Raw genomic sequence first — 25,202 nt, 5'->3', positions numbered from 1 at the left:
ATTACAATATTGTTGCCATCTAATCTTTAATGATGGAACTTAATACACATTTTTAATTACAACTAGATACAAGTAACATGCAATACACGTTGTTTGCTTAGTTTTATTTATAGAAATTTTCAATTATATTTATTAAATTTATATTAATATAAGTATTAAATATCTAGTCTCGTATTAAATATTATTATAATAATATTTTATAATATTTGAATTCATATTAATATAATTAGTAAAAAATTATGATTATATATTAATATAATTATTAAATATTTAGTCTTGTATTATATATTATTATAATAATGATTGTTGTCCGTGTTTTCATCACCCGACACGTGGAAATTAGGAGTAATTAAGGACAAGACACGTCATGAGGTTCTCGGAGTGTGAACTCCCCGAGGAAGCCCAATCTGTCCAAGTCGTGGATGTCTCCATATGAGACCACGTCCCAAGAAGCTCTCTTCACTCGCCCATCTCCTAGGTCTAGGATTTTGATCCTCGGACTTGGAGTAGCTGCTAGGTGTCAGTTATTGCAGTTATGGGCCACCAGAAGATCATCTGAAAACTTTTAGTGAGCCTCAATTAGTGGTTTCGAGTTCATACCCTCGACAATCGGCATTTCCCACAACGCCGCCTGACATGAGTAAACGTGCGCTGCACCCTGATAGTCAGAGACTTGTTCCCCATAAAGTTGGTTTGCAATTTTCTGCAATGGGCCCCGTGCAATCCGCCTGGGCCGTAGTCTCTATCTAGTGTAACTATTTTTGTAGTAATTCAACATTAAAACCTGAGAATGGAAGAATTTGTATTAATGATATATGATTAGCATTAATGACCCAAACCTTTATAAATAGGGCTGATGTATCTCATTGTAAAGTGTTCGAATTTTTAGAGAGAGAAAATCTGTAACTCAGTGCAATATATACGTTGCCTGAAAACCTTCATTGAAGCTTGTTCAAACAAACTTCAAGCTCACTAAAATATCAGACTCGTAGACTAGGACTATTTTATAGCAGCCTGAATCACGTAAAATTTTTGTATTCTTGTCTCGTATTTTCTTTAAACTCTCAGATTAGGTTGATAGCGAAAAAGACAGTCAACATTATATTTTAACATTTGAATTTATATTAATATAATTATTATATATATGTAGTTTTATATTAAATATTATTATAATAATAATATTTTATAATATTTGAATTTATATTAATATAATTAATAAATATATATTTTAATTAGTTGTAAAGGAATATTTTGATATATATTTAGAATATTTCATTAAAGTTAATCAAGAAATTTTGATATCTATACACTTTTTATATAGAAAAGATATTGTCATTAATTATTTTAAATATTTAACCTGTATAATTAAATTATTATTAATAATAGTTTATTTTTATTTCAATTTGCATCTTAAAATAGTAATGTGTATTGGAATACAATTAATTTACGGGTGTGATAATGTGGTTAGTTTTCTTCCTTGTATGACTTCGTGTTTATGTTTCTCAATTGTTGATTTTGATTTTACCGTAAGTGTTTAATATTTCCCTTAATGCTTCTAAAAACATAACGTACAAACAATAGCCAAAATACTCCCCAAAAAACATAATCTAGAGATATCCTTCATAATTACAATATTTCACTATATAGTACTTGAAGATTATGAGGAGCAAATATTAATAAAGTTATTCCTATTTTTGAGATAATGACATGGCTAATAATGTCACAAAATATAATGATTATAATTTATGTAAATGTTGTTCGTTGCAAAAATGTAGTTGCTACCATAGGAAGGAGTTTGAGTTTGCTCCATTGTTCTAATGTTTGGTCATATATGATCACTATGCTAGGCAAATAGCGTGTAGTTGTGTATTTACTTCATTTAGTTGGTAAACTATTATGTTCATTAATTTAACTATTATCGAAAATGAGTGATCTATTTACTCCATGTAACTCCAATCCCCACATAAACGACTCCTTTCAAATTAAGTTTTTTGGTGATGACAAGTAACCATCAAATAATAGATATACCCACGAACTTGTTGGAAAATGACGATGTTATGGAAGAAATGAGTAGTTGAATTTTGTTCCTCGCAAAGTGCTCGATCTAATGGTATCACGCGCACCTTAGAGTAGTCCGAGTTGACATAAAAATGTAGTCAAAATCATGCCTAGAACGACTTTAACTAGTGTGTGCGCTGGTGTATGGCAGCAAGCTTGACGGCAAATGGGCTTCCACGATGATTGGCGCATGCACTGCTCCAGTGAGCGATCATCAACATACATAGCGAAACATGTGTGAAAAAAAAACTAGTATTTTGGGTGTGAAAACCTGAACACACTGTATTGAGAAGTCCAATATTTTTTGTTAATAAAATAAATTTTACAAACCCAAATGTAATTTCACTATTTTTTTTTAGAAAAAACCTAAATGTAATCATTCCTTTGAAAATTTTGTTACGTGACTTATTATTTGTCCGCGTACTAGCCATGATAGAATTATCCGCGTTAAAGAGACTTGTAGAATAATTAAGAAACAATGTATTATGTTAACTTAAAAGTCTTTGAATAATCATAATATTTTCGTAAATTTACGCTACGTGCACAATAATCTTCTTTTATTTATTTATTTTTAATTTTATTTCCAGTTTGGCAGATCCCAAAATCAACATCATCAACACATGGTGCCACTACTTTTTAATTAATTATTATTATTATTTTTAATTTTAATTCTTATTTTTTAAATATAAAAAAAAAGGAGTTGGTAGCTGAGCCATGACTGTCTAGCAACCAATCACGGCGGCCTCTACCAGTTTTATCTTCTTTTGTTATTTTATTTTAATTTCCAAAAGAGACGAATCTTAAGGATCCATCTTCCATATATTCCAAATCCAAAGCCATCGTCTCTCTGATCCAAAAACAGCCCCTATACGACGTCGTCTGGTACCACTAAACTCGCCACGTGAGCCTTCTTCCCACCCAAATCCGTTTTCACAAAACTGAAACAAAAAAAACAACTCACTCTTCGAGCTCGTTCTCCTTTGAATTTTTTAAATTTTGAAAAACAAAAAGAGTTTTTGAATTCTCATTTCTTGAAAAGCAAGAATTGGGTTTTTTCATCATTAACGATGGGGAAGGGCGGTGGCTGTGTTCCAAGCAAGAAGAAGGTGCCCACGGGCGGCACCGCCGCCGTCGCAGAAGATTCCCCGCGCGGCTCAGTCAACGCGTCGATTCCAGCCGATGACAAGTCGTACGATGCCGTTTCAAATCCTGCGACAGTTAACGACGATAACGCCACGGCAGCGGTTGCGGTTGTTGGTGCGACGAAGCTCAGGGTGTTCGTTGTGTTCTACTCAATGTACGGACACGTGGAATGCTTGGCTAGGAGGATTAAGAAAGGGGTTGACTCGGTCGATGGAGTGGAGGGGGTTTTGTTCAGGGTGGCGGAGACATTGCCGGTTGAGGTTTTGGATCAGATGAAAGCGCCGCCGAAGGACCCCGAGATTCCTGAAATCAAGGCGGAAGAGCTAGTGGAGGCCGACGGCGTCTTGTTTGGGTTTCCGACGAGGTACGGGAGTATGGCGGCGCAGATGAAGGCGTTTTTCGATTCGACGGGGCAGTTGTGGAAGGAGCAGAAGCTTTCTAGGAAGCCAGCAGGGTTCTTCGTCAGTACCGGTACTCAAGGTGGTGGCCAAGAAACGACGGCGTAAGCTTACGCTTCCTCATGCAATGTTCTTCCTTTTACTATTGAATTTTTGTTTTTATTGAATTGGGATTGTTTGAATGGGAATTGGGTTATAAATTGAATTGGATGATTTTGCTGCTAAATAGTTGTTTCATAATACCTTGACCGTGAATTTTGAAGATTTTGCATATGAAGATATAGATTTTGTTTACCAGAGTAGATGTTGGGTTTCTCATTGGTAGTGATTATGCTCAATAAAATTAGTAGCACGAACCTTGGGATAAACTTTGTGGTCGAAAAGAAAGGTATGTTAATGGAAGAGTATTCTGTGTTTGATGTTTCTTTGGCAAGGGAGTGTAGAAAGTTTAGAGTTCATTTCATGTTAACCTGAATTAGTCTCTCTTTCCCTGCTCATAAGTATTTTGGATTCTGTAAATGATTTCTGAAAAAGATGGGACTAGGAAGTGAGCTAGGTTGTGAGGATATGGTAAATCTATGGTATTATAGGACAAGATAACTAGTCGCACTTACAGAACTATGGTATCTTTGGCTGTCAATATTTGCTCAAGTGGAGGTTTTTAACTTTCTGAACGAGTGTTGTACTTACTTTACTGTCAAATCTCTGATAATGCATTTTTTATTTGTAGATGTGAAGTATTTGGTTTCTGATTCAGTTCGATTCTCCCATATGCATGTTTGCCTTTTACCTCAGAAACTGTTTAGACCTTCATTAGGAATGTCAAGTAATTAGCTAACTTGAACGTGGTTACAACTTACAAGGGTTTTCTCTGTCCTAGAATAGAATCATTCTACAATGGTAAAACATGTCGTGACTTGTAAGGTTGATGGTCTAATGTAGGTAGGAGATTCATACTGGAAACGTAAATATTCCAATCATAGTTTCATTTCTTATATCTTTCATTTTGGTCATAGCTTCTAGAAATGATGGAAACTTCATTGAGTTTTACAAGGATTAATGTTATGGGGGGAATTCTGGCCTGAAAACTCATAGTGGTTTATAAATTGCTTTTCATGAGACTATATCCTAATCCTAAGAGATGAGACTTGTACATTTTGACATTTGTTGCAGTTGGACGGCTATTACGCAACTGGTACACCACGGAATGCTGTTTGTTCCGATTGGATATACTTTTGGGGCTGGTATGTTCAAGATGGACTCCATAAGAGGGGGATCTCCCTATGGTGCTGGTGTATTTGCCGGTGACGGCACAAGAGAACCCACTGAAACTGAATTGGCTCTTGCAGAGCATCAAGGAAAGTACATGGCAGCCGTGGTGAAGAAGCTGTCCTCTGCTTAAAAATCTTGATCATGTTGTGTTTGCCCATCTATAGATTTTTTTGTCTTGTGATTGATTGCTTTTACCATTGTTTTCCAGTTACAAAAATGCCTTTCTTTATTCCTCCTACAGTTATGCTCTGTTTAGATAAAGTTGTACATGGTTTTTCATTTGTTCTCACATCACATGATTTTGTCAAATAATTTGTTCGAATGTCCAACTTGTGTTCTTTCTTGTATACTTTTTTTTTTATATATATATTATGTAATTCAGTGAGTGCTTGACATAATAATAATAGAGTATTTTTTTGTGCAAGTTTATTCAATCATATGAGTAGGGACTACCTAGTTGAATAGAGTATAGAGGTAAAATCAGGTTTAACAGACTATTTTTTGGGGTCGTTTCTTCTAACTTTCTACTAAATAAAAATTGTTTTTGCCAACGACATTGTTTCTAAGGGAAAACTTGTCGTTTTCAGATATAAGAACAATCCTAAGAAATAATTGATGTTTTTATTTTGATTTTGGTCTTTGGTTCATAAAGAATTCTTCAACTGATTGAGATTAGAGTCCTAAGTCCTATATTGAAACAATAACAGCTTTGAAATTTTAGACTGCACTAAAAATAACAAGAAGTTTTTTTCTTTTGAAAATGTTTCGGAAAGTCAGTGATCAAAATAAGTTCTATACATTTTCAGTTGCTAAAATTGTGTTTTTCCGTTGAATTAGAACAAATATAAAAGAACTAAACGATAGGATAATAGAAAAACGAGATGTAGTTTGGGAGGTAAACGACATCAGCTAGCGTTACTTATACGACATGTCGTTTGGTATTATGACATATTTTTTGTATCCAATTATTCGTGAACGACAAAAATCCTAATTTTCACTTTGTTTTTGGGTTGGTTAACATCAGCCCGAGTTTGATAATTGTAGTACTTCGGCTTCTAAATTTTAATTTACTTAGGATATGTTTGGAGACAAGAAAAGGTCTTGAGATTTCTTATCTTTGGTAAGAAAAAAAATGTCTTAGAAAAAAATGATTATCTTATAAAAATCATTTTTCCATTGATAAAATTATGAGGAAAGAAATAAATTAATTTATACTATATATTAAAAAATTAGTTACAAGAGTATTAAAACAAGAAAGAATATCCTAAAACTAAAACATATAAAAAAACAATGATAAATAAAGTTTGACAAATGCATGGGTTGCTCTATTTTTTCTTCATCTTATGTTTTTAATTGATTGATGAGACACTAAAAATAGTTAATTTTCTAAAAAAAAGTTATTTGATATATTAAAAAGAAATATTATTATTTTAATTTATTAAAACCTGAGTTAAAAAAGGAAATTAAATTATTAATATTTTTTAAAATTTAGAATATTAATTAGCTAAATGTTTATTTTAGATACTTTATTTTAGATTTTAATTTTTAGAAAGTTAAAATTAAAATTTAATTTTTTTAATATATTATATAATTATTTGGTAATGTTGAAAATAAATTTGACTAAAATTATATTCCAAGCATCTTTTTATACTAATACGAATATAGTATTTTAGTATTTATTCACACTGAATGGTATAAAGTAATATTAAAACAAATAGGAATATTGATATAATCTTTAATTATTTATTTTAAAAAATATAATATATTTTTAAAAATACTTTTATATTTATTTAAAATATAAATCCATGGAAAGACTGAAGTCTTTTTTCAAATTTTGCTATGTAACCCAAAGTTTTTTATATGAGAACATATATTATAGTTGTAGGGGATGTGCCACAAATTTTCAGTAAATTCTAGATAATTTAGGGTATCAAATTTATTATTAAAACAACTTGTTACACGCGTGCGTTTGTTTCAAATTTTTATATGCTTGTAACAAATTGTATGAATCTAATTTCGACATCTTAAATTATCTAAAATTTTCCTTAAATTTGTAAGAATGCACAAAGTACAACTTCACATATATATATATAAAAGAAAAAATTGGACCTACAACTTATCTATAACCAAAATATAAAAATGAAAGAACATACTAATAAATACAAATACTTTTAAGAAGACCTGTAAGTCCCCTAGAAATATAACTCTTGTTTATGAAAAGTAAAATAAGATTTAAGGACCAAATTTATTTCAAAATTGTAATTTGGGAACGCAAATTAATTCTCTTTAGAGTTGGGGCCGCAAATTGTCACAACAACTCCTTTAAAAGAGTTGCTTTTTTAAAAATTTGGAGAATCATAATTAAATAGCCTTAGAGAAGTCCCAATGGCTTCTCTAAATTAGTCCAAAGTTCAACAAAAAAGTTAAAATGCTTATTATTGTCTTCGTCAACTCCTTTAAATATTTATGTATAATAGATTTGTACTAAAACCAATAACTCCTACACAAAATGTAGCTAAGCTTTATTACTTTTTTTCCTTTCTCTCTTCCATTAGTTAATTTTGTATTATTACTACTTTCTTTTTTTAATTTTATTCTTTAACTTTAAATATTAAATAATAATTGTAAATATAATATTTAAATGATAAAAGAAAATATAGAGAAACTGATGTACGTTTAATGTAAAATTATGAGGTAAAATAGAAAAAGTAGAGTTTTGATAGATAAAATAAAACAGTTATTAGAAGTGCTCACAATAGCTATTTTAAACTCATGATCTAAAATAGAGCTCATTTATATTATTTATATCTTTCTCCACGCTTAGAGCACTTTCAATGGGTGCTCTATTTCATCCTTTAAAATACTTCATCAAAACACACATTTTTCTATTTTACCTCTAAATTTTACATTATACGATCAGCTTCTCTATATATTTCTCTACATCATTTAAATATTATATCTTTAAACATATTTTATTACTTAAAGTAAAATAAATAATTGAAAAAAATAATAATAAATATATACTAAATGGAGAGAGAAAGCTTATAAAGAAGAATAATAATATTAAAATATTATATAAATGATATGTAAATGTTTGTGCATAGCTATTATAAATATATGTATAAAGGAGCTGATGGAAGATATTTTTGTGAGTTTTAGCTAAATATTATAAAGAAAGTATATTACAAAATACACCACCAAAACATATTTTTTTATAATTTACCTCAAACTTTTACATTATATCATACATAAGCTTCTCTATTTTATATATGCATCATTTAAATATTATATTTAAAAAAAATATTTTATTCATTTTAATAAATAAAATAATTAAATATAATAGTATTACACTTATATATACACAAAAATTTATAAAAAAAATAATAAAATATTTATAATTTTATGTAAAAAAAAATATAATTTTACATCGCCCATTCTAAATATTACAAAGAATTAAATATTATACTTCCACCGTTATTTAGATGGGTTCTTAAAAAAAAAACAGCGGAAGTAGGAGTGCTCTTGAAACTACTTTAGTTCTGTAACTTTGAAAAGACACGTTTCTGCAACGACAATCAATATTTAAAACGACATCAAAGCTTCTAATATAAATTTAGATTTTAAATTTAACACAACATGTATTACGAACCAATTCGATCCGCACTAAACTATAAAAAACAACTAAATGCAAAAATTCGCTCTGGATAAGTATTACATACGATTCCTTTTTATTATTATTATTTATTTAATTTAAGAATAAATAGGCCATTTTCTACACTTTTACGATTTTACCCAAACGGTAAAAACAAATCTCTTTGTACTAGAAAAGTGTGGAGTGAACTGTGAAGGTCAATACGGTAAAAAAAGAAATAACAAAAAAACCGTACAAAAAAAATCAATATTATGGGACTAATCTGATTCAAAAGCAAAGTATATAAAAGGAGTCCTCAATCAGAGAGAGACTCACATTGTTCAAACTCACGACTCACTAAGAAGATTTCAAAAAGAAAAAATGGCAGACACTCTTACTGCTTTGAGGGCTTTAATGGCGTCTCACTCTCCGCCTCTTGATGCCTTAGTCGTTCCTTCTGAGGATTACCACCAGGTTTGTTTCTTCCTTTTCTAAATTGATTTCTCTGAATCCAAACTCTGAAAATTATATGTTTTTTTTATAGATGTCGTGTTCAACATATTACTTCATTGATCAATCCTTTTTTTTGTTTCTTGTTTAGAAGTTAGATGAATTGAGAAAGGAATTTTCTCGATTGATGTTTTTTTTTCTTCCAATTTTATTGGTGATTTTGAATTTTTGTGATATTTTGATGTATTTTTATTATTTTCAGAGCGAGTATGTATCTGCACGAGACAAGAGACGGGAATTCGTTTCTGGGTTCACCGGAAGTGCTGGTCTGTTTTTGATATTAATCAAAAGTAGTTTTGCTCAAATGAATATAGGAATAATATATGTTTGTGATAACGATCAAAGTCTTTCATGTTCCTTCTTTTCTTTTTAGAAACTGAAGTGGGTACTTTGTTATTTGGAAGGTTTGGCACTTATAACTATGGATGGAGCTCGCCTGTGGACAGATGGACGCTATTTTTTGCAGGCAACTCAGGAACTTAGTGACCATTGGACGCTTATGCGTATGGGAGAAGACCCTGCTGTAGATGTCTGGATGGCTGATGTGAGTCATTCTTTCTTTGAAACTTTCCTGCATGTAATCTTTGAAGTCATGGAATGTCATATTGAATAATTATATTCTCAATAGTCAAAATGGCTACTAAATGTAATGGGTTTTCTTCTAATATTTTCCTTGTGTAATTCCATCTATGTTTTTTTCTCTGTTGGAACATTATTGAATGTTTTCCAATTCCTTTTCTAGTTTCAGTTATGGATTTAGTTGTATAATACATGATGGTTTTGTCTTTTAGAATCTGCCCGAAGATGCAGCCATTGGTATTGATCCTTGGTGCATTTCAATAGACGCTGCTCAAAGATGGGAGCATGGTTTTGTCAAGAAAGGGCAAAAATTGGTTCAGACATCCACAAATTTGGTAGATGAAGTTTGGAAAGATCGGCCTCCAGTGGAGTTAAATCCTGTTAATGTGCATTCTATAGAATATGCTGGTCGTTCTGTGGATGAAAAGTTGAAGGATCTAAGAAAAAGTCTTGTACAACAAACAGCTCGAGGCATAATTTTCACATCACTTGATGAAGTGAGTTTATCTTTTCTATTTTTCCTAATATCTACCAAGTCTGGTTATCAATGGATGTAATTAAATTTTTATTTTGTCTTGGAATTTCCTCTTTGCAGGTTGCTTGGTTGTATAATATTCGCGGGAGTGATGTGTCCTACTGTCCAGTTGTACATGCATATGCAATAGTGACATTGGATTCAGCTTTCTTTTATGTAGACAAAAGGAAAGTCTCTCCTGAGGTCAGTTAAATCACATATCATCTTTACAGGTTGTCCTCTTGGAGACAAATGAAGCAATTTTGCATATTGTTAGTTTACGTAAAAATACCAGACTTTGTATATGGTAATTGATGCCTGTTGAAAGGAGCCTTAGTATTAATGGTATCTACATTGTTAAAGATTTATCTCAGAAATGTGTCTTACTATCAGGTAAAGCTTCACCTGGAGGAGAATGGTATTGAAATTCGGGAATACAGTGTCGTAAGTTCAGATGTCGAATTGCTTGCATCTGATCAGCTCAAACATGTTGACATCAAGACAGTAGGTAATGGCACATATGAAGCAGAAGAGAATGATTACGAGCTTATATGGGCTGACCCTGGTACATGCTGTTATGCTCTGTACACAAAATTGAACTTTGAGAAGGCCCTTTTGAAGCCGTCACCTTTGGCACTTGCAAAAGCTTTAAAGGTGACATTTTTAATTTTTTTATGATTTACAATGCAAGGAGACGATTCTGTTTTCCATATGTATCTTAAACGGACTGATCAAATGTTGTAAGTTCTTGTATGATTAACTTTGGCTTTCACAATTGACTGGTCAAAAATTTAGAACCCAGTCGAGTTGGAAGGATTAAAAAAAGCACATATTCGAGATGGTGCAGCTGTTGTGCAGTATCTTGTCTGGTTGGATAAGGAGGTACTTCGTGAAACTTATATTTAGAATGTGCCTTTTTTCTGTCCAAATTATTCGTTCTTTTAGATGATTTAGTTTATTTTCTGATGCAACAATAATAAAGGCCTCATACTGATGCAACTTTACGTAACTTTCAGATGCAGGACAATTATGGGGCTTCTGGCTACTTTTTGGAGAGGGAGAGTTCAAAGAAGAAGAATGATTTGTAAGCTAATATTTAAGGGAAATATTAAAGACTTTATTTACCGAGTTTCTGGTGTGATTCGCTCACACGATGCTTCTAAGTATTTTCTGTACAGATACAATCTAAAGTTTCTTAAAAAAAATATTAATTAAAATAGTAAGTACCACTTAATCTTGGTTACTTATGCATGTCTGTCAGAGCTTATGCATACATACCTTATTCATATTTGTCAGAGCTTATGCATACAAAGCTTATTCATATCTGTCAGAGCTTATGCCTACATACCTTATTCATATCTGTCAGGGCTATGTATCAGATCAAGTAGCCATGATAATGTGATATGGTACATAGGAAGCTTTTCGACCCAATGCTTTATTTCTGTCCTAGTTGATCTGATTCGACAGTAGAATTATATTGATTTTTCAGCAATAACCGAATACTTTTGTCTGTAACTACGAAATATTTGATTCCATCCATAAATTTTATTCCCTATAAGTTCTAGTCTCAATAAGACTGTTAGGTTTTACTGTTCATATGTGATGATATGAATATACCACACCAATTCGCTATGTATGGATGATGAGATTCCATTATATATTATGAAAGGAACCTTTCTGACACTTACCAGAAGATTTTTAAACTATATTTTCTCATTTTGGTGTGTTTCATGATTAATCATGGCAGGGGGGCCAGGAAATTGACAGAATTGACTGTAGGTGATAAACTGGAGAGTTTCCGAGCCTCAAAAGAGGTAACATGTTGCTTCCTCTAATTTTCATTTAGGACTGGTGCCTTGGTTTTTTACAATCCACAAGCTGCTCCAGAAATAGGTGTATTGTAATATCTGGTAGGATATATATAAATATATATATTTTTAATTAAAAAAAATGAAATGTGGAGTAAAATGATATTCATTCATAGTTCTATGATTTTGCAATTGAAGTTATTATAGATGTACCATACTATTTAAGGAATAGACTAGGATTATACCCGAGTTTATCTTGAAATCTTGCTTCAGATATTTATTGAAATATTAATAATGTATCACTGCTTGAACAACCTTCATACTTTGATTTGTCTGATAATTTTGACGTTTTAATTGATTTGTCTGATAAATTTGACATTTTAATGATTTTATCTTAATTTGCAGCATTTTAGAGGCTTAAGTTTCCCTACTATTTCGTCTGTGGGTCCAAATGCAGCAATCATCCATTATTCACCACATGAAGAAACTTGCGCCGAATTGGATCCAGATAGGATCTATCTTTTTGATTCAGGAGCGCAGGTTTGTCAATTTTCACAAGTACTCCAGTGTATATTTACCTGGCACAGTGAACTAGTTTTGTATACTTCAATTCTAGTGTGTCATTTAACTATAAAGCCTTTTTCCCCCTTATAATTGAAAATGTTAATTGCGTTTATGAAGTATTTGGATGGAACAACTGATATAACAAGGACGGTGCATTTTGGAAAACCATCAGCACATGAAAAAGCATGCTATACTGCTGTAAGTACAATTTCTTTTTCATTCTATCATGCTTTTTAGAAACTTTGAAACTTATTTGATTTTGCTTCATTTCTGCAGGTTCTCAAGGGTCATATAGCACTTGGAAATGCTCGATTTCCTAATGGAACTAATGGTATCTCATATTTCTACTTGTTTACTTTTGTTACTGTGAAGATAAATGGAAATATTTATAAATGCTTTGCTTACAGGTCACTCCCTTGACATTCTTGCTCGAGTTCCATTGTGGAAGTACGGTCTTGATTATAGGCATGGTACTGGTCATGGAATTGGCTCCTACCTAAATGTCCATGAAGGTAGATGCTAACTAGGAGTGTTTGCTTTCCCTTTATTATCCAATAGATAGTCTTACTTCAGTTGATTCATGGAATATTGTATATTTCTTGATCGGATTGTTTTTATTGAACAGGGCCCCATTTAATTAGTTTCAGACCACATGCTCGAAATGTGCCACTTCAAGCTTCCATGACTGTAACAGATGGTAAGTGTCTTGGTGTCAATGCTTTTGACCAATGAACTCCTTAATCCAATCCTCAGTTATAAGTCTTGCCTAGTAGTTAGATTTTCATTGAGACTCAATAGCATCTACAAGTGTTTTATATATATATATATATATATATATATAATAAAATATACTTATTGTACTTCAACTGCATGACACAGAACCTGGTTACTACGAGGATGGTAATTTCGGTATAAGGTTGGAGAATGTTCTTATAATCGAGGAAGCTGATACAAAATTCAACTTTGGTGACAAGGGTTACTTAGCATTTGAGCATATAACATGGGTAAGTTTTCATTAATAGCCTGTGGTGGTGATTTTTCCTTCTCTTTATTTTTAAATTGTTGAATGTTGCATTTGCTAGCTAATCTGTTTTGAATCACATATGTCATTTGTGCAGGCACCATATCAGAAAAAGCTAATTGACCTGGAGCTGTTAACACCGGAAGAGTTGGATTGGCTGAATTCGTACCATTCGAAGTGTAAGGATATTCTAGCACCATACTTGGACGAATCCCAGAACTCATGGCTGAAGACAGCCACTGAACCTATAACAGTGTGAAATCCGAGCTCTGGACTGTCTCTGTCTGTCTCTTAAGCTTTGATTTATGCTATGTAGAGGTATGCCATGTTTCTTGGGGGAATGTGGTGTGTTTATCAAATAATAATGATAATAATAGCTATATTTATCTGGGTTTTGTTAATAATTTGGATTTGGATTGCATGATGCTGATCAGCTGATGCACCATTGCTCCACATCCCAACATTGTATCTTAGGCTATAAGTTCAATTGTTCTTCCTTAATTATTTACATACATCGTTGAACTAAAGTCCACTATTGAATTCTACTATTTTTTTTTCCATGGATAGCTCAAACAGCTCTGCTTTCTCATCGTTGAAAATAGACATTTAATAAATATTTTTTGCATTAATAAAATACATATAATTAACACATCATATAGGCACTACTTTCAATGGTGCCTTCTCTTTGGTTTTTTTTGGTCATACCTTAACGCCAAGCAAGAACACCATTTTGTAAAAGTATCATTTTGCATTCTTAGTATTGCTATTTATTTTCATGTGCACAAATAGGTATTGGTTTTTATTCATAATGGAGAGTTCCACAAGTTTTTAAGTGGTATATCTTTACTAAATAGTTGAGATCAATTTGATAGATATTAAAAAATATTTACTAAATTACACAAGGCATGAGAAAATGATTCCGTTTTCTTTCAAATTTGACTATTTACGAAAGTCGTGGAAATAGTATTAGGTTAAACAAAAATTTAACACGAGGGCTAACTTGATTGAGTTGTCCATTTAAGAAATGGAATAATTCGAAAAATATCACTCCTAACAACTTGAGGTTTTTATTTGCAATTGGATCATTAAATTTAAAATGACAGCAAGGTGGATATTAAGAAATATTCTTTAAACATTATGATTTTAGAAAGCAAAGAAAATAATATAAAATTGAAAATGGGAAGAGGTTCCATCATATAAAAATAATAGGGTAAGATTCCTAAAATTACTCTTTTATTTTGACATTTAAGCCATTTTTAAATCCATGCTTTCCCAATATATTCTTCTTCTAATTAAGAGTTGAGATTATACTCGGGAATATGTCCAAAATTACCACTGTTTATGACAAAACTTGATAAATTTTCACTTATAAGAAAATAGACTTAATTTGTTGTGATTTGACTAGCCCAACCAAAAATGTACATATGGGATTCCCCATGTCGGATGAGGATTACCTTTCATGATCGTGATTTAGTGCTTGCTTCAGTTCTCATGCACCATTCAATTATGTTAAAAAAAGTTGGATTATATCAATCATTATTCTGGTAATTTTAATAGTAGGTTCTTTGAATATTTAAACTATATTGTAGTTTCCTTAGATTTATGGAGAATAACAAACAATTTAGGACATCATAATCAAACAGTATAAATATATATATATGTAAAAGGAATCTTTCATAATGAACTCTTACCTACATTATGCTAAAACTCATCTTTCATTTTTTTTTATAGAAAACAAATGGTTGAGTTGTTTGAACACATATTCCCAAGAAGTGGCCTGAGATTCCAATGAATTAAAAGGAGAAGTTCATACTAGACTAGACAGCAATGGGGGCAAACCAGTCAAAGTGAAGGCATTAATAATTGTGGAGTTATTGGAGTGTAGTTGGTACACTACAAACATCAAGTATGACACAAGTCACATGCCTTCAAAAAAAATCACATGGGGGAGGGCCCCTCTTGGGGCTTTCCCTCTAAGATGCTTTTTTGACTTTACTAACCACAAAAGCTCACCAAACTGAGAAAACTCAGAAATACATGTTAAGTCTTTACATGAATAATAATAGATAAGAAACAAAAGCCTCAGACTGCATGGATAGGTACTACTGAGGAAGATCATCGCTTTAATGTTTGGTTCTTTTCTCATTAATCTTCTGGACTATAAATTTATGATACTAAGTTACAGTAATACAATTCTCTTTTGAAATACCTAGTTAACAATACCCTACTTAAATCTCCCCAACCAACCATCCCAAGTGCCCAAAAGTTCTGACTATGGTTATAACAAATGCATTGGACATAAAGACTTGTGTGTCATTTATGGCTAAGATATATCCACATTAAAAGTTTCAGCAAGTGAAAAGAGATACTTTTCATGAACAAGATATATCTTATATAACTACAAATAACTTAAGTTTGAGGTATGTGAAACCACCCATATGCTAATTCTAATTGGATCTTATGATCGATGAACAATTCAAGAAGACATTCTAGATAAATATAATCTGCCAGGGAAAGAAGAAAATAACCTCTCAACTCATATGCCAGAGTCTTCCCCACAACGCGGAAGATCCAACGGTCTTGGTACCTTATATGAAGCCGAATGAAATTTAGCTCTAGCACACGAAACAAAAAAATTGTTTCGGATTCCTGTAGTGGCTCCAAGAGAAAGGGAACTGTACATATAACAAAGACAAGATGCACCAAACATGATTTTGAAGTTTCCCAATTGTTGCAGCTGTAACAGCAGACCACAAGCAATGCCAGAGGGATGTAATATTGAGAATGCACAATGAAATCCACATGGATGTTGCAAACTATTCCCACCCTATTTGTACACATTCTCCTACTAATTTTTGAACCTGGAAACTCAACAACGAGCTTTCCCACTTCCAAGTGTAAGCTCCAGATCATCCACAGCTATATCATGAATTCTCTCTCCCTCCCATGGTTTAACCCTGCCATTCTCAAAATCAAACTCCGGGCCTCGTGCCATATCAGCAGGGATTCCCCAGCCAACTGGGCCATGCCCACCAACTGCATCTTGTAGAACACTCTGTTGAGCCACAGGCTTTATGAGATTAAATGTTGGAGAAGGAGGAGCCACTGAGGGTGCCCCTGTCTGCATACTGACCCAGCGACCAGAATCTACAGTTGAAGCATCAGACTCATCACACTCTGGTATTGTAGCATGAGTAAAATGGTGACGACGTGTAGGACTTGAAGGGGCAGACGCAGCAAAAAGAGGGTGGCGCAATGCTTGTAGGGAGCCGTTAGAAAAAGACTCCCAGTCGGGTTTTGGCTTTGAACCTCTAGAAGTTGGAGACGAAAGAGGCGGGGTTACAGGAGCACTGTTAGAGATTCTAAGATGGGGAAGATTTGTAGGAATAGCAGCAATGTTGCGAAGGAACGGGAGAAGATAAGAGGAGGGGTTTCCATCAAAACGAGTTGGACTTGGGAAGGAGGACGATGTTGGGCTGGCATGGTAGGATGGTACAGGACTAGGGAAAGATGAGGATTGTGGGCTTGGTTGAATAGAGGAGCATGTACTAATGTTTGTTGAAGCAACCCCAAAATCTACAGGCGGTGGCTGAGTTCCCTGTATGAGATCAAGTTACAGATAGTTTAGAGGTGGAAACTAGGATAACAGTACAAGCATCTTATACAGAATGAGGAAGAACCAAACATTAATTTAAAAAATATAAACTAAGTTCAATGCCAAAATGATGTGTTGTTATAGTGGAGAACGAATTCGAAAAGTTGAAATGCTACACTATTTATCATAAATCTCAATCAATCTAAGTTCATTTACTCTACTTGTAAATCTCCAAACAAAAACTCAGCCGTAAGTCAGATCCCATCCCCTTCATCCAATTGAAGAAATATAAGAAACAAAAGTTATGCTTTGAACCATGAAAAATTCGCAAAATACCAGAAAAGATTAAAGAAGATTTAGATTCAGAAAGCAAATTGGAAAAGATAAACATGCAAGTAAGATTCGGTTAATTCATTCATATAACAAGACGCAACCAAATGAAGCTCAAATCCTCTTTGTTCTCTGAAGACTACCCAGATCAAATCCCAAAAATGAATAGTCTTTAACCAGTTTTACAAACAATGGAAATTGCGAACCCAGACAAAGCTCCCAAATTTCCAATCAACTCATTCAATTGAACAAGAACCATAATACCCCAGAACCCTTCTGTGTCCCACTAGAATAATAGAAACTGGGAACCCAGATAAAGAAAAATGAGGACAACCCACAAAAAACAAGATTAAGGCAAAACAAAATTCACCCTCAAATGCATGCAGATCTACAAAAATGAACCCAAAAAAGTTCAAGTCCAGAACTTTATACAAAAAATAAAGGCAAATAAGAAAACACCCATTAATACTTGAAGAACAAAAAGCTCAGAAAGATGAAACGAAATAGAAAACAAACCTTGCGGTAGGTAGTTCCATCGTCTTCAACAACCCAGCCAGCTTCGGAGCAAAGAGCTTTCAAAACCTCATTGTTATCGCAGTGCTTAGGAAGTTTATAGTTGCCCTGAGCTCTAAGACCAGAGTAAATCTTAGCAGCAATGGCTCTTCTCCTTCTCTCTCTCCTCTTGTTGTTCTCTCTCTCCTTCCACGTCGGTAACCTCCCAGATGAAGCAGCTCCCGTCATCTTTTCCTGAACAAAACTAAAAACCCACCTCCTTCTTCCTCCTCTGAACCTCAACCTCGCCTTCTCTCTCTGTTGGTCTGTGAATTGGAGTGTGGGCGAGGGTGTGGTGTGGTGGTGTGTCTGCTGCTTTGGGCAGAGACTATTCTTCTCTCTCTGTCTCTATCCCTGTCCCTCTCTCACGAGCACAATACTTTCTTCACTCCAAGTTTTCTATATATGATAATCAAACTCTCTCTCTCTCAACTTTTCTCACTCGTGCGTAATGCGTATTAGTATTTTCTTTAAACGAGAATTCTAAGACAAAAAAGAGTTTTTTTTTCTTTCCTTTCACATTAGAAAATAACCCATCAAATAAAATTTTAAAAGTACACAACTTTAGTTACTAAATAATATTTTCAAGTAGTAAAAATTTAAAATTGTCATATAATTGCCATAAAGAGTGAGAATTTATTAAGAGGAGGAGATAAATAGTATAATTGGAAAGAGAATTGTTGTGTCTACCTATCTAGTGGGTATCTAAAAGAGGTTAGTTTAGTTATATAGGACCCCATGATTGAACATTTTTGTTGTTCTACAAAGCACATGGATTGGTTGGTTAATATCCATACAGTACTACTTGTTACCCAATTCAACATTGGATTTTCTACATCTTTTTTCTTATTTGCTCAAACACACCTAGTGTGGGACATCAACTACTACAACAATATATACACTTGCTTATTTATATATATATATATGCCATTTGTCTAAACCAACACTATTATTAGAATATATCTAGATCTTAATTTAAAGCAATAATGTTGTACAATTCGTTTGAAGAGCTGTCCTGAGTTAATGTGACACCTGTTAATTAGTCGATAACTTGTAAAAATTGACTGCTCTGACTATATTGCTAGTCAGGGTCGATCCTAGACATAAGAGGATCAAGCCTCTACGTAAGGTTATAAATAAAAATTACTCATTTTTTTTTAAATATTACTTTTTTTTATACAAAAAGAATTCATAATTTTACAAAAAATATTATTTTATATATAAATCTGGAAAAAATACCAAATATTTTCTAGAACACATAATGCTGACTGGCTGGCCGTGGTTGCTACTCGTCCTCGGTACTCAATTTTGAAACCTTGCCCCCGTGAATATTGACAATAATTTGACATTATTTTTCCTACATATATATATATTTCAATTCCCTTCTTCTCCTGCTTTTTTTTTTCAAGTCAAAAGATCTCAAGAACACGTAGTAAAGAAGATCAAATAAAGGTCATTTCTTGGAAGATCAATTTCAGATCAAATTAAGAAGATCATTTCTATTTTCTCCCCTAACAAATAAAGGTTCATAATAATTCTAGTCAAAGTAAACTCTAAAACACATCAAAATTTTGGTTTGATAAAAAGAAAGAAGGAATTGGGTCAAACACGTACGTTAAAAACACTGTTAATGTAGTATAATTTTCTGAAAAGTGGGCCCCACAGATAATATTTGATGCCCCCATTATTGACAAATACTGAAAGACCCACGTAGACTTAAGTACTAGCAATATAGCATGGTCCTACTCCTACTCCTCCTATTATAGTATATATATATACAAAATCAATCAAAAATATCTCTGTATTTATCTGATACTGTATCTTGATTTATCACAGCCGTCCGATTCTTCAATCTCTGATCGAACGGTGGTGGGGAGGAGAGTGTAAAAAAGATGGTGACATTTTTGGGGGTTGGTCTGACGTGTGATGTTCAGTTTGAACGGTACAGATATAGACTTGGCGAGAGTGTTTTTGTGTGGGGTGGGGACCACAGTCAGATTTCCCATCCCACGGAACTTTTTGCAGTGTCAGTCGGCTCCACACGTGCGTCACAGAAACCTATGTTTGTATGTGTGTGAGTGATTAAACAGCCCACACACACAACACACCACCATTGCTTGTGGGACCACCCTCAAAGTTGACGTGTCATGCCCACTGTTGACCACGTGAAAACGTGGACCCCACTACTTCTCTTGCCACGTGGAATAGATGACTTGGCTGCCTGGCTGGTTTAGGGCCACCATCACGGCGTCACCCAATGGCTCAGCCAGCCATCACTTTAGCCATAATTTTGGTACGGAATCGATAAATAATATTAAGGAATCCAAATACTTTAGGCTACAGTTAATTTCTTTAAATAATGTGTAATTTAATAATATTTCACCAATAATAAAACTTTAGAATATGTTCCATCGTTGTTTTCCATTCAATTTTTGTTTCTCCCAAAAAAACTCAAAACAAAAGGAAAATAACATTGAATTTTCCCCAACTTAGCATTAAGAAATGGAAAATAAACAGTAAAAATGAATTCTTTTTTTCGATTAAACATAAATTTAAGAAAAAGGAAGAAATAAATTTAAAAAAAACTGTATATGGTGTCCAAACTCCAAATTAATGTGCTTTCGGTGACTCAATCAAATACCAGATTTGGACCAGCCATGGTCCATGGATAGTGTCAATCAAAATTAATTTATATATATGTATCTTTTTTTAATAAATGTCGGTTTTATTTTGTCAAAATAGAAATTAAAAAAAAATCAAATATCATAATGAGGAAAAAAAGAACTTGGGTTGGGAAAGCACGTGGTAACAGCACGTGCGGACCCACAGAGCGCCACATGAAAAAGACAGGTCCGGTAGCTAGCTGGCAACGGCGCTGTGAGCCATAATGGCAAACAAGACTTTCCGCACGTGCGGAGTTTAGGTTACGTGTGGGCCCACCCGAGAGAGTGTGTCGTCCCCGTTACTGGGTCCCACCCCACTCTTATTATTATTATTTTTAAGAAATAAATAAAAGAATAAATTTTTCTTTTCCAAGAAATGGGTGAGAGGCCAGCCGGCGTGAAGAAAAGTGGGATGAGGCCACGTGGGGGTCCATTCCTCAACAAAACCCTTTATTTCTTCTCTCATTCTATTTATTTATTGTATTGTATATTAGTATTCGCACACACACATCTCTCTTTCCTTTTATTAATTCATTATGTGTTTTTTAATGCGTGACTCGCACGTGCATTTATGACCCTTCCCTATTATTATTATTATTATTAATTATAATAAATAGATGAGATGAGATGAGATGAGATGACCAATTAATTAGTTTTAATTTTGAAAGAGATAATGAATGAATCGTTGTCTCAACACTATTCTCAAGTCACACTGCGCATGCATATATGAGATGCGAGGATTTTCCATTCTAGTAAGGTGTTGTTAGAATTTAAAATATTTTTTTTATGTTTGATTTAATTTTTTAAGTGTAAAGTTAATAATTTTTGTGTATTTCATATATATTTTTAGGATAAAGTGAACTATTTTATATATTTGAGTTTAATATTTCTTTTAAGTCCTGAATACTTTCCAAAGTCACTTAACTACTCAAAATAAATATCATTGTGTAGGATAAATAACATTTCAATTGTTATGGCTAATTTCACAAACACCATGGGACACCAAACATATCTAACCTAACTAAGGCTTAGACATTTAATTTAGGGTTCTTTGTAAAATGATTATAACCTAATTTTGATAATTTTTTACAATGTAACTTATATCAATTCACATAATTGGTTGAAAATTTTAGACAATCGAACAAAGTTTTAAACAAATATTATTTTGCAAAAAATATAAAAAATCAAAACTAAATTATCTAAAAAACTACATTCCTTACCCATTTTTCTTTAATTTATAATACTAAATATGTGTATATATTAGTAAATAGCAAAAGGAAAACATAAACTATTTTACAGTGTTATTTTCTAAAATCTCTAAAGAAATTACAAAATGATTTCTTGTCACCGTGTTCAAAATTTTCCATAGAAGTGTCTAAAAAATATTTTACAGTATAAGGTGGCTGAAATTTAATTCACAAAAAAGTATCAAAACAAAAGTATATATTGTGCAATGTAATTTAAAAAAAAATACTATTTTACCAACAATACAATAAAGCTAATTTTATTTATAGAATTATACTCTACTCTAATAATAGAATCCAAGTGACGTTTGTAACATTTATACGTGATAGTATATTGTCATCATTTTTCTAATTAAGAACATTTGTAAGCCCAAAAATTATTGCTATATTGAAATATTTTAGATAGAATTGCATATACTAAGTTTTATAGTGTAACTAATGTCATTTTAACTATTTTATCAACACTCAATTTTTTTACAATTTCATAATAATATAATATTTTTTATTTTATTTTATTAAAAAAATAAAGTTAATAATTTTCTTATTAAAAAAGTTTGTAATTTGGTAATAATTATCTTTCATGAAAATCGAATAGTGATAAGACATATAATTTACAAGGTTAACAATATATTTCTTTTACTTGTTTATTTTTCATAATCTAAACCACAATAATTTCATGCCACTTTCTCTCTTTTACACATGTATGAAATATTGCAATCCAAACATAACTTTATACAATAATAAATAAATATAGACTAAAAGACTTCTATTCATTTTTTAATACACTTCCACCCCAAATAAAAATCTCAAATTTTTGCAAAAATCTTGTGATTTTTACATGGTCATTTATTAAAAATTTATCTACTTCCACACGAGCTAAAGGACTTTCAATTTATATTAATTTTGGTATTAGAATGTTATTTGAAAATGTAATGTTTAGCGAAAGTGGGATGAAAATGGAAACAACACAATTTTATCCTTTAAGCAATATTTGTGTTTGTTAAACAATGATATATCATTAGGCTACCTTAATGACATAATTAGCTACATGATAATTTTCTCTTATTCTTCACTATGTACACTACATAACCATATTCTGTTACACCCTTGGGAATGCTGAGCCATGACCCTATATATATATATGTAGCTTGTACCTTTATTCATATTTTCAAGGAATACAGCATTTACTTTTCCTTCTTATTACTGTTTTTCATATTCTGTCATGGTATGAGAGCCATTAACAGCAGCATAGCTTCCAACATTAGTACTACTGCCTCTGGCGGTACCCCACCACCACCTGCACCGCCCATACCACCACTATCTACCCAGCACACTGCCACTTCTAACACTCCAACCCATACCCCTGTCCCTATGTCTTTTTCTTTGACCCCTCCTACCACTACCCTTCCCTCTTTACCGTCTGTAAACCAACATTGAGTGTCAAATTGGATGAAAATAACTTTCTTGTTTGGAAAACCCAGTTGCTGAACATTGTCATTGCAAATTAATGGTCTTGAGTCGTTCCTTGATGGGTCTTATTCTTGCCCTTCTCCTTTTGCTTTAGTTCATACGGATCTATGGGGGCCTTCCCCTGTCCCATCTGTTACTGGTGTTAAATATTTTATCTTGTTTATTGATGATTACTCTCGCTTTTCCTGGCTTTACCTCTTAAAATCTAAAGATGTGAAGCATACTCGGCATTTGTTCAATTTAAAACGTTGGTTCATACTCAGTTTCAAGCCACTATTAAACACGTTTGTTTTGATTGGGGTGGGGAATTTCGTTCACTCTCTACATTTTTTCAGTCTCTTGGCATTCATCATGAACTTTCTTGTCCTTATACTCCACAACAAAACGACCGTGTTGAATGTAAAAATCGACATGTTGTCGATACTGGTCTTGCTATTCTTGCTCACTCTTCTATGCCACTCTCATACTGGCCATATGCCTTTAGTACATCACTCTACTTGATCAATCACCTTCCTTCTCGTTCCCTTTCCAACGTCTCTCCTTATCATATTCTTTATATTAAGTCTCCATCCTATACTCATCTCAAAACCTTTGGCTGCCAATGCTTTCCTTTTCTTCGTCCCTACAATTCCCATAAACTCGAATTTTGATCACATCCATGTGTTTTTCTTGGCTACAACAGCCATCACAAGGGTTATCTCTGTTTGCAGCTTGATTCCGGTCGTCTATATGTCACCAGACATGTTGTTTTTAACGAGCAGTGTTAATAAAATATATGTATCTCTTCTATATAAAAAGTGAGTAGATAAATTAAATTTTTGGTTTTAACGGTTTATTTTGTTAATTTAACGGAATATTCTAAATATTTAATGAAATATACTTTAAAACTAATTAAAAATAGATATTTATTAATTATATTAATAAAATTTTAAATTTAAATTTAAATATTATAAAATATTATCATTTATGTTTAAAAATGTTATCATATTATATATATTTTAAATCATAAATAATATTTTAGTTTAATTTTTTATTTAATATATTTATGTTATTCATATTATTTATTTATTTGAAATTTATATCATAATGATACAAATTTAATAAAAATAATTAATAAATTTTATAAATAAAACTAAACAAAACATATCTAATATATATATATATTGGAGGACAAATACAGAAAATTTATTCATTTTGTTCGAACAAAAATAAGGGATGGTATCAATGGCAAAATGGTTAATTATTAATGTAAATCATCCCAAAGTGTCACCATGAGCTTTTTTATTTTTTATACCATTAATATTATTTTATAGCTTGGGACCACTTATGGATTGGTTCTTCCAAAGAGAAAACAGCCAAAAAAATAAAAATAATTAAGTATTTTTATTTTGTATGATATCATATCATCTTAAATTTTAATATATGGTCTACTATACGGTCGACAATATTTCAACCTTAGATTTCCATATCATGTCATTACTATCTTCACTTTATTATTCTTTATAAAAACCAAATACATGAACTCAAATATAATATTTATGGTTTGCAATCCCATATTATATATTGTCCTCAAAATTATATATCTTGTGGTACAAGTAATATCAAGGGATGGATCCATTAATTAATGAGACACTTCATTAATAAAAAAATATATTTTTCCATTATTTACATAACCTTCAACTTAGTTTGATCAATTATATATGTTTAAATAGATCTCGAACTAGGTAAACCAAGAAAAATAAATAAAGTTATTGTGGTCCAAACTAATCAATTCCTACATCAGCTCCACAATTTAAAAAAAAAAAAGTAATTAAGTGGTTTTAATATGGAAAATGGCTCTAAATTTATAA

At 32.3% G+C, this 25,202-nt stretch overlaps 3 protein-coding genes across 3 annotated transcripts; 2 read left to right on the top strand and 1 right to left on the bottom strand.

Moving 5' to 3' along the window:
* Positions 1 to 2,787: 2,787 nt before the first annotated feature.
* Positions 2,788 to 5,200, top strand: LOC133812587 (probable NAD(P)H dehydrogenase (quinone) FQR1-like 2). Its single transcript, XM_062246368.1, has 2 exons — positions 2,788 to 3,703; positions 4,773 to 5,200. Exons 1-2 carry the CDS (start codon positions 3,126 to 3,128, stop codon positions 4,999 to 5,001), a joined length of 807 nt encoding a protein of 268 aa, XP_062102352.1. The 5' UTR covers positions 2,788 to 3,125; the 3' UTR covers positions 5,002 to 5,200.
* A 3,616-nt stretch (positions 5,201 to 8,816) lies between these two features.
* Positions 8,817 to 14,058, top strand: LOC133812586 (aminopeptidase P1). Its single transcript, XM_062246367.1, has 16 exons — positions 8,817 to 8,976; positions 9,215 to 9,278; positions 9,417 to 9,556; positions 9,804 to 10,088; positions 10,187 to 10,309; positions 10,499 to 10,759; positions 10,901 to 10,987; positions 11,122 to 11,189; positions 11,853 to 11,919; positions 12,319 to 12,453; positions 12,595 to 12,675; positions 12,754 to 12,808; positions 12,885 to 12,989; positions 13,103 to 13,174; positions 13,357 to 13,481; positions 13,596 to 14,058. Exons 1-16 carry the CDS (start codon positions 8,884 to 8,886, stop codon positions 13,755 to 13,757), a joined length of 1,923 nt encoding a protein of 640 aa, XP_062102351.1. The 5' UTR covers positions 8,817 to 8,883; the 3' UTR covers positions 13,758 to 14,058.
* Positions 14,059 to 15,616: 1,558 nt separating this feature from the next.
* On the bottom strand, positions 15,617 to 18,419 carry LOC133812585 (BES1/BZR1 homolog protein 2). The gene is made up of 2 exons (XM_062246366.1): positions 17,940 to 18,419; positions 15,617 to 17,096 (listed from the first exon to the last, which is right to left on the bottom strand). The coding sequence occupies exons 1-2, from the start codon at positions 18,162 to 18,164 to the stop codon at positions 16,368 to 16,370; spliced, it is 954 nt and encodes a 317-aa protein (XP_062102350.1). The 5' UTR covers positions 18,165 to 18,419; the 3' UTR covers positions 15,617 to 16,367.
* Positions 18,420 to 25,202: the final 6,783 nt, after the last annotated feature.

Source organism: Humulus lupulus, chromosome 1 (genome assembly GCF_963169125.1).
Source record: "Humulus lupulus chromosome 1, drHumLupu1.1, whole genome shotgun sequence".
NCBI lineage: Eukaryota > Viridiplantae > Streptophyta > Magnoliopsida > Rosales > Cannabaceae > Humulus > Humulus lupulus.
The sequence above is the reverse complement of the archived record's forward strand: the minus strand, read 5'-3'. Positions and strand labels throughout refer to the sequence as shown.